This window comes from Carlito syrichta, unplaced genomic scaffold (assembly GCF_000164805.1).
Source record: "Carlito syrichta isolate Samal-C Ts95f unplaced genomic scaffold, Tarsius_syrichta-2.0.1 Scaffold130551, whole genome shotgun sequence".
NCBI classification, from domain to species: Eukaryota; Metazoa; Chordata; class Mammalia; order Primates; family Tarsiidae; genus Carlito; species Carlito syrichta.
The window spans coordinates 43418-53500 of NW_007074647.1; the positions used below are offsets into that span (position 1 = coordinate 43418).

At 45.8% G+C, this 10083-nt stretch overlaps 1 protein-coding gene across 1 annotated transcript; it reads left to right on the plus strand.

Moving 5' to 3' along the window:
* Positions 1–910: 910 nt before the first annotated feature.
* On the plus strand, positions 911–8700 carry SF1 (splicing factor 1). Its single transcript, XM_021708070.1, has 7 exons — positions 911–1046; positions 3738–3813; positions 6823–6975; positions 7159–7248; positions 8090–8273; positions 8364–8479; positions 8581–8700. Exons 1-7 carry the CDS (start codon positions 965–967, stop codon positions 8690–8692), a joined length of 813 nt encoding a protein of 270 aa, XP_021563745.1. The 5' UTR covers positions 911–964; the 3' UTR covers positions 8693–8700.
* The last annotated feature ends 1383 nt before the right edge of the window (positions 8701–10083 follow it).

Sequence of the window (10083 nt, forward strand, 5' to 3'; positions counted from 1 at the left end):
TGCCCCGAGGGCTCGCCGGGCTCCCCGGCGAGGTGGAGCGGGTCTCTTCCCGGTCGTGGGGGAGTCTGAGAGAGGGAGACAGCTAGCTTCGCCCCTTAGGTGGAAGGCGGGACTGGGATGGTTGGGTCCCGTCGCTCTCGGCTCCGCTTCGGGGAGAGAACTGTCTTTTCCATCTTCCCGTCATCGCCCCAGGGAAGCCTCGGTCTGATCTCCCCCCATCCTCGTTTCCAAAGGCTTTTCCCCCTTGCCTGTGCCCCTCGGGAAGCAGAGCAACTCTCCTGCGGTCGATGTCGGGGGTTTTGCCTAGGTATGGGGGACGGAGGGTCGGACGTGGCTGGATTTCTGACCTGTCCTCCAAGAGTTCAGACCCTGAGGGCCCAGCCGGCCAGGGAATTTGGATGCTGGTCTTGGCCACGCTTGGGAAGACTCAGTCGATCTTGTGGCATTGGGCTTGCTAGAGTGTGGCGACAAGTTTCGCTGTGGTCGGGTCTCTTCCTGGAAGGTGACTGGTGGCAGGGGTGGATGTGGGGAGCCGGCACTGCCCCACCACGGCCATAGACCTGCCTGTCGTTTCTCCGTTTATGCTTGTCTCCCCTGGGGCTTTCAGAGCACTCATGGTTGATGTGGCCTGTGTGGTCCCAACAGCTTTTGTTCTGTGAAGTCGTCTGCGTTAAGGTTTATTACCTTGTTTGCATATCTTGCAGTTTTTCTAGACACAGATTATGAATGTGAAACGTTAACTTTCCAGACCCAGGACCTTATCCTTATGTTTTAATCTTTGATCTCTGAGGTTTGTTTTCCACTTTTTGCCACTTAGATTTTAGGCCAGGTTCATAACTTTACAGTCAATACTGAGTTTCTCTATGTGTTATCTTAAATATCCTTAACTGTGCACTCTGCTGGTTTATATCCTTTAGATTTTCCAAATAAGAAGCGGAAGAGGAGCCGCTGGAACCAAGATACAATGGAACAGAAAACAGTGATTCCAGGAATGCCTACAGTTATTCCCCCTGGACTTACTCGGGAACAAGAGAGAGCTTATATAGGTAAATACACGTTCTGGATCTAAATGCTTTTTCGGATTGTTACTGTTTGTCTTGAGCAATAACGTCTGTGTTGAAAGTGTGAGATTTTAGTTTTCTTTTATGAGATGAGATATGGTCAGGTGTACTTCCACGACTTTGATATAATCTGTTGGTTTCTGCTCAGTGAGTTCTGCCTTTCCGGCTCCATGTTTTGGTCTGTTCGTAACAGCAGTGTTCTCCATGAGTGCCAGGAAGGTAGGGGCTCACTTAGGAGTGAGGGTAGTACCCAGTCCAGCAGCCCACCCTTTTCAGCTGCTGTTCATTGCTTGTTGATGAGGTGAGTGTCGTCTGCCTCTCTGGACAGGCCCCAGTGGAGAACACTGCAGGTATTGTAAACCAAGTACTTTTCACAGCATGGCCTTTCACCATATTTTCATATTTCTCCCTTTCCCTAAAAATGTGGTCTTTTACTTCTTATAGGTACTTCCTGAAAGGGGGGGAGCTCAGATTGAACAAAAAGTGGTTCTGAAAGTGTGTTTCACAGTTCGCCCCTTTTTACTATTTTGCTTAAATTAATCTTCCCTTCAGCTTCTTTTCTGGTTTGATCTGTGGAGAGAGCTGTTTTAAAATGAAGGCTCTTATATTCACTCTTAAAGAACTCTGCTGGGAAGGGGATAAAGCTTGGTATGGAATGAAGTGGTAGGATTAAAAGTCTCATCTTCTGGGAAGTTTGAAGAGTTAAAGACAACTACCCACAGTATAATTGAAATTAACCTCAAAATTATTTTTTAATACAAAGTTTTTAATGCAAGTTTTACCTCTGTGTGTCTGCGTAGGTGTTTCAAAAAAGTTCACTGATAAACATTTTCTACTAACTAAACATCCCCTTCGGAGGGAATTGGGTGAAAGACCTAGGCCTCTGGGGCTGTGGCCTTCACAACCAAAAAACTTTGAGGCCAGCACATTCTTAGTCTTGAGGGTCTTGATTTCCTGTTCTTAGACTGCTGGGAACTTTGAGGCGTTGGCATTGTCTGTCTCCTTTCCACAGCACTAACACTTGCTCTTTCCCCACTGTTTCCTCTACTCCCATCCACACCCTGTGTTTCACGTAAGACTCTCTGGGTCATTACAACCTTGTGAAGTACCCCTAGGGGAGTGATAGCCCCAGAATACAAGCAGACTTAAAAAGTGGGAAAAACAAACTCACTCTTTACAACTCCCATTTCTCTTCCAGTGGAGGGTGAGTTAATGCACTGAGCCCTACGGGCTGTTTACAGCTATAATCAAAGCAGATAGAATCAAGGCAGATAAACATAGGTATAGGTCTCCGTAGCAGGTAGCACCTCTTTTTATTCAGATCAGACCCTATGTCTCCGCAGTCCAGTGAAAAAGACATAACAATCGCCCCTTCCTGCATGAAGGTGACTTTCACCTTGTTAAGTTTAATACTCATTGGTAAAGTCGGTTCTTTTCTGGCGTAAAGGAGCTTGGGGAACCATGTGTCTCACTTACCTTCTGTCTCCCACAGTACACACTGCTTTGTCCAGAATGCCCTCAAAATCTTCCTTTGATAATAATGGGTTTTCATTTCTTCAGGGTTTCGATGTGTGGGTGTGGTATAGCCCTGTGGGACGTATTTGAAATTAGAAGGGTGTCTTGAGTTAGGTATGCATTAATCCTGTGTTGGAGCCACCTCAACTGCAGCCCAACCCAGTAAGACTTGCCCTCACTAGAGAGACGCCTGCTCAGAACTCTCAGGTGCGGCAAAGGTAAGGAGCAGGTGCTTCCGCACGTTGAAGAAAGCTGCTCTGGCTCTGCAGTTCCCATTATCTTGGAAACTCAACTGTGTAACCTTTCCCTGGAGTCACTGGCAACTTTTGTGAAACCCTCACCTCTCTTTTTCATGTGCAGCCTCCTTGGTTAAGGCCTGAGGGCCGCATTCATTCTCCTTGACCCACACATTCCATCTTCTACATGCCTACTCTCCTTATAAAAATAGCAAGTTTGAAAACAGATTCCTAGCACTTCACGGTTTCTGGTTTTTTAAGACACATGGTTTGTCATGTAATAACTGAATAAAAGCTGAAGGTATTGGGAGACCCTTAAAAGTACAGGTCTGGTTGTACAGAAAGAGTATGTACCAAATTTTATAAGTTGTTGAATCGGTTATTAAATGTCTTGTTAAGGAATTTTAAGTGTGGTATTAATGATCTTTGCTCAACTGGTATTTTTCCTTGTCCCATGTTAATTGGGTCTCATTTGGGCTACGTTTAATATTTAGTGAAGAAAAAAAAGCTGTCAAGTCTTGCCCTCAAGTAATTTGGGAATTGGGTATCTATCGGTGATATACATGGATTGGGTTCTGGGTACCAATTGTAAGCAAGCCTTGGTGGGGAGGGAGAGGTGAAACACCTCCTAATAATTAATTGCTCTGATGCTAGTCTTAGTGAACAGTCTTTACTGCTAACCCCTCTTCCAACAAACTGTTTGCTTCCTTAAGTGATAACCATTTTGAAGTGAAAAATACCTATAGATGTAAATGGACTCCTGCTGATAGGTGGTTGGGGGTTTTTGCCTCAATGTGTTCACTGATCAGTCGTCCCTTTCAAAGTCTCCGAGTTCTTCATGCTTGTTGTTGAGATTTGAGATGTTTTTTGGTAACATTGTCTTTTTTCCATCCTTTTTTTTCTTTCCTAACCTGGTTTCTTCCAGTGCAACTGCAGATAGAAGACCTGACTCGTAAACTGCGCACAGGAGACCTGGGCATCCCCCCTAACCCTGAGGACAGGTTGGGAAACAGTTTTAACCAGCTGACAGTAACGCTTTTACCTTTTTCTCAATACGTTTTTTACTGGTGGCAACATTGTGTCAGTTCAATAAAATCCTAGTAAGACGACTGTACTCTGACCATTCTGGGAGATTAGAGTTTAATTAGTAATATATATGGTCAGTTAACAGCTAGAAAAATTGGAATAAGACTTAATTATTAGAATAAAAAGTTACAGGAAGATGGACAACTGGTTTCCAATTGGTAAGCATGTAGATTTTAACCTGATTTACCCACCCTTAGGGACAGTGAGGTGGCCCATTAACCTGCCTTTTTCAGTACCTGCTTTGGCTGAAAGCCCAGAGGGTAGAGTTTTTCTCACAGGTACCGATGCAGGGATTACGAATATTTTTGAGCATCATTGAATTTGAGCAGGCCAGAAGCTCTGGTCAGCTCCTTGCTACAGTCTTCCTGCTCATGGTTTTGAGATGGTTTTAAAATCAGATTAGATTTCTAACCAACTTCCTTCACTGCCAGTTAATTTTCAGCCTTTGCCATTGCCTGGGGGTGTTGGGAGGGGCCAGAATATTCTTGTCTGTTTGGGAAAGGCAAGCAACCAACCCTAAATTACTTTTTTTTTTACAAAAAGGGAGTGTGGGCCTCAAACAGCTGTGGTCATGTCATTTTACTTTACAGTTTCTTTCTCGGAAAGATAAAAAGTTTGTGTGAGGGAGATGAACTTTTAAAACTGGAATTTTATTGATGGATCTTTGAACAGTTACATCTGGTCATTGAATAGAAGGGCAATAAGTCTCTCCCTCTCACTGAAATTTCTCTTAGTGCATACAGCACAGTTTAAAAGACTTTGCTTTAAAAAGTAGTATTTTGGGCTTTTGCTACCCAGTTAATAGCTTGTTAAATCAGGAAGATGATGTAATGGCTTTAGAAGTCACTCACTTACGCATCTTTCTTCCAACTTTGCCAGGAAACATTAACTTCCTCATCTTTCCATATTGACTCTTTAGGGTTACTTATTAAATTGATTATGTTTTTACCTATAGATTTTGGTTGGAGGGTTGTGTTGTGTTTTGTATTTCTTGATTTGAAGTTTTGTTTTTTTTTTAATAGATTTACATTGTAGGTTGTAGACCACAACTGTTTAGTGCCTTTTTGGCCTTTTTCCCTTTAATAATATGTCTACAGGTTACCAGGCAATTCCTCCAAAGGTTGAATTTTTAACCTCCTTTGCTTCCTGGAGAATTGGGATTAGAATTTAGTTGATCTATCCGATGCCTATTCAAGGTGAAGAAGTCGGGCCAGTCTAACCTCTAGAATACTAGCTTTTACTTTTCACTTCCGCAATTTGGGAGGAGGTTAAACTGTTGTGAGGCCTTCACATGGCCAATTGGGTACTGGTAAAACTTGTTTTGGTGACCAGCCAGAAATGCTTAATTCTAGACAGCTATGGGGTGGGAATTAGAAATGTCAAGCATGTTAGAAATAAAACCAGAGCAGTTTTTCCTTCCTTGTATTAAATTTTGAAAGAGGCCCTAATGCCCGATCGGTTTTGCTTTTGAGCTCAGGTTGGAGGGAAATGCATGAGTTTCTGAACTTAATAAGGTCATTTCTTAAGAAGGTGTATCTCAAGATTAAGCCACTTTTATGTATGCTATTTTGACATTGCTTAACTTGCACAGTTAAAAATGTTTTAAAATTTCTTATAGACTTAAAATGTGTAAGATGGTAGTCTGATGAGTTGGGGTATGTTTGCTTTTGTTCACTGTTACTGAATTGTGCTAACAAGTTTATACAAATGCTAGAAACGGAGGTGTCATTTAGCCGTCATTAGCCATGAACAAACCTGACCTTTTATTCCATCGTGTGTGTAACGTGGTATGACATGGTTCCCTTTAGGCTGAAGACAGTGGGAGCAGCCGAGTTCAGTCCTTGCTCCAACTAGGCAAGGTTCTCTCAACTAAACCAAGGGTATAGGAGTCTTGACAACTTTCAGGATGCTTTTTTAATAACCTGATCCACATGGTCTCTTCCCTTCTTGCAGCTGCTACTAAATTTTCATTCAGAAAATCAAGCAATGGTCCTTTTTGTAATCTTAACTCAGAATTCTAGGAGTGTAACCTCTCTTTTTTATTACTGCAAAATCCAGCTGTAGTAAACTGACCATTTTATCATTACTATTTTTTTACTTGTAGCAACAGCATTTTACTCCTTAAAAAAAAGAGAGAGAAATCTGCTTTCTGGACTTGTAAACTCTGGTGGAGAATCCTAGGTTTTCCCCTTGCTGTTTGCAGGTTCAGACCTTAGACAAGTATTTGACTAAATCTGCACTTGCAGCCTCTCTCAGAAGCTGCTTTAGCACTTAACGTTTTTCTCTACCCAGACTCCCCAACCTCGAACAGCCAGAAAACAGGTTGTCTCCTGGGCCTTGGACACAGCCAGCCAGGCCATTGAAGGAAAAGCAGAGACGAAGCCTTGAACCATCTCTCTCCATTGTGGGGGCCAAGTAGCTGCAGGAGCCTTGAGTCCCAGTCGCATGGGGTTAAAGAGCTCATTCTGTGTGTTAAGGGTACAGACGCTCTTCCTGCTAGGACAGGAGCTCTCTGAGAGTTAACATTTGCCTAAACTTGGGGTTTCCGTGGTTCATCAAGTTGTGATGCTGTCATTTTTCCAAATGGAAGAAAATCCACATTTGGCAAGAAGACTCCAGAGCATGGGTCTGTCCTTGCCACTTAAAGCCCAGAGATTTTCCCCCAAGGGATAGGCTTTTTTCCTCCTCATCACTTTTAGAAGCGAAGCCATTTTTTTCCTGTCTCACACAGACCCCAGTCCCCTCAGGTTAAGCCAGCTCAACTCCCCATTCCACACGATCTTGAGTAGCACACGTTACGGTCGGTTCCTCCGGAGAGTATTGTGTTAGGGTCTGAGAGGCAGAGGGGCTGGGAAAGGCTTGTTAGAGTCCATGTGGGAGCGAGAGGCGGGGCAGAGCAGCGAACGCGGGTCTGTTTCCCACAGGTCCCCTTCCCCTGAGCCCATCTACAACAGTGAGGGGAAGCGGCTTAACACCCGTGAGTTCCGCACCCGCAAGAAGCTGGAGGAGGAGCGCCACAACCTCATCACGGAGATGGTCGCGCTCAACCCGGACTTCAAGCCGCCTGCAGATTACAAGTGAGCGGAGGGCCTGGGTCAGCACAGGTGGGGCCCACTGGGACGCTTTGGGTACTGTTAACCTCTTGCCCCAAGTCTCCCCTTCATCGGCACGTGGTACCGGCGGTTAGTTCTGGAAGGGCTGCTGGTTATCTGCGTTGTCTTCCAGAAGTGAACGGTCATTGACAGTCTCTTCTTTCGCAGGCCTCCAGCAACACGTGTGAGCGACAAAGTAATGATTCCACAAGATGAGTATCCAGAAATCAACTTTGTGGGGCTGCTCATTGGGCCCAGGTGGGTAACTGCTAGGCTGTGGGATATAAGAATTTCTTAATGCCCCCGAGAAGCGTCTGTTTTGTGCCTTTGGGTATTAGTGCGTTTCTTTCCTTTTTTTTTTGAGTTGGAGTCTCACTCTGTCACCCAGACTGGAGTGCAGTGGCCGCTCCCGGCCTCCGCAGCCTCGACCTGCTGGGCTCCGGCGATCCTTCCGCCTCAGCCTTCCAAGTAGCTGGAACTACAGGCGCGCATTACCACGCCCAGCTAATTTTTTGATTTATTGTAGAGATGTGGTCTTGCCAAGTTGCCCAGGCGGGTCTCAAACCTGCGGGCTCAGGCAGTCCACTCACCTCAGCCTCCCAAAGCGCGGGATTACAGGCTGAGCCACCAAGCCTGGCTTCTTTCCTGTTTTTAATTATTTTTATTTTTTAGATTGGAAAATATTTATAAAGAAAATTATAGAAAGGAGGGAGAAGGAGAGAGATTCGCCTCCCCAAGTTAGGGAAGGGGGGCCAAAGCTTAGGAAACATGTTGGTAACCATAGCCCAAAGAGCATGTGATCACACCAGAGTTTAGCAAAGCAGTGGCCCCTCTAAAAACGTCCTGTTTTTAGTGGGACGTTGATTTTGGCCGAATTATGCCGTTTTGTGAGAACATCTCTAACATCCCTGTTACTGCAGAAAAGCCAAATCCTCAGGTTTGCTGTGGCTGGCCTTAATTACAGATCTTGGAGTGCTTGGTGGGAAATCCAGTGCTCTGCATTTTTAGTTTATACCAGTTTCTGATGAGCCCAGCCTTTGTCCCCTCTGGGAAGCGTCAGCATGCCAGTCGTAAACTTGGTCACTTCTGCCTCTGCTAGAGGGAACACGCTGAAGAACATAGAGAAGGAGTGCAATGCCAAGATCATGATCCGGGGAAAAGGGTCCGTGAAGGAAGGGAAGGTTGGGCGCAAAGATGGCCAGATGTTGCCTGGGGAAGATGAGCCGCTTCATGCCCTGGTCACCGCCAACACAATGGAGAACGTTAAGAAGGCAGTAGAACAGGTGAGTGGTGAGCCCAGAATGAAGCCTCTCGTCAGAAATCCGGGTGGTGGCCCCAAACACTTAAGTGATTGCCCTGCGTGTCTTTTCTAGATTAGAAACATTCTGAAACAGGGCATTGAGACCCCAGAGGACCAGAACGATCTACGGAAGATGCAGCTTCGAGAGTTGGCTCGCTTAAATGGGACCCTTCGGGAAGACGATAACAGGTGTGTGTCATCAGCTGGAGGAGAGTGGAGAGGCCTGAAGAACCCGTGGAAGTAGAGAGTTCCACAGCCTGTGAGCTGACCTTTTTCTCCGTCTTCAACAGGATCTTAAGACCCTGGCAGAGCTCAGAGACCCGCAGCATTACCAATACCACCGTGTGTACCAAGTGTGGAGGGGCCGGCCACATTGCTTCAGATTGCAAATTCCAAAGGTGAAGGACTGGCTTTTCTCGGGGGTTCCTGGTAGCCTGTGGTGTACAGGACAGTTCTTTCTAGCACGTGGGTGGTGGTTAATCTTACGGACCGAAGAGTAGAAGAAGAAGCATTATTTCTGTGAACATGGTTTGTGATCATGTGATTTAAAAGCCCAGGATGAGCCGGGCTCGGTGGCTCAGCCTGTAATCCCGCACCTTGGGAGGCTGAGGTGAGTGGATTGCCTGAGCCTGCGTGTTTGAGACCCGCCTGGGCAATTTGGCAAGACCTCATCTCTACAATAAGTCAAAAATTAGCCGGGCATGGTAGCGCACGCCTGTAGTTCCAGTTACTTGGAAGGCTGAGGCGGAAGGATTGCTGGAGCCCAACAGGTCGAGGTTGCGGTGGCCGGGAGTGGCCACTGCACTCCAGGCTGGGTGACAGAGTGAGACTCCAACTCATAAATAAATAAATAAATAAATTAAAGCCCAGGATGATTAGAAGCAGCCTGTACAGAATACGCTTGTTTTTCTTGAGCCCTAGTAAACTGGGCAGTTTTCTAACTGGGTTAGGAGATGTGCTCCAATGTTGAATCCTACAGAGTCTTCTGTGTGTAAGTTCCTCATGCGGAAGGCCTCCTCCTCAATTAGTTTTCCATTTTGGAGCTTCCCTGTGTTTTCACTGGGGCTCAGTATTAAGTTCACTCCCTTCACTGCTCATGATTGGTTCAAGAAGAATAAGCCACGTGTGGAATTTTGTCCAGTTGCAAATTGGCCCTTGATAACAACTTCTTTGTTTTACTCTGGGTGGCAAATATGTATGGCTTTATTAAGGATGTTCTTTCTGAAGTTGCTTCACTCTTGCGTAGCTTTTCCTTTCCTCAAACTGGAATGCAGAATTTGATGAAATTTGAGAGTTGAAAGAGGCTGGGTGGGGTGGCTCACACCTGTAATCCCAGCATTTTGGGAGGCTGAGATGGGAGGATCGCCTAAACTCAGGAGTTTGAGACCAGCCTGAGCAGCACAATGAGACTTCATCTCTACAAAACATCAAAAGATTAACTGGGCATGGGGGCGTGCACCTGTAGTCCCAGCTGCTTGGGAGGATGAGGCCGAAGGATCACTGAGCCTGGGAATTCAAGGCTGCAGTGTGTCGTGATCATGTCACTGCCCTCCAGGCTAAGCAATAGCGACCCCAGCTTAAAAAAAACTTGGGCGCCTGTGTTCTGCGCCCAAGGCCTCTGCTGTGCTGGGTGCTGTGTGATCTGGTGTGCAGCACTGCAGGTCTCGTGGGACTGAGCCCACGATTGAATTCTAGTAAATCTTCAGCATGTCAGTTCCTCGGGCTCAATGTGTCCTTATTTTTTTTTTTTGAGTTGGAGTCTCACTCTGTCGCCCAGACTGGAGTGCAGTGGC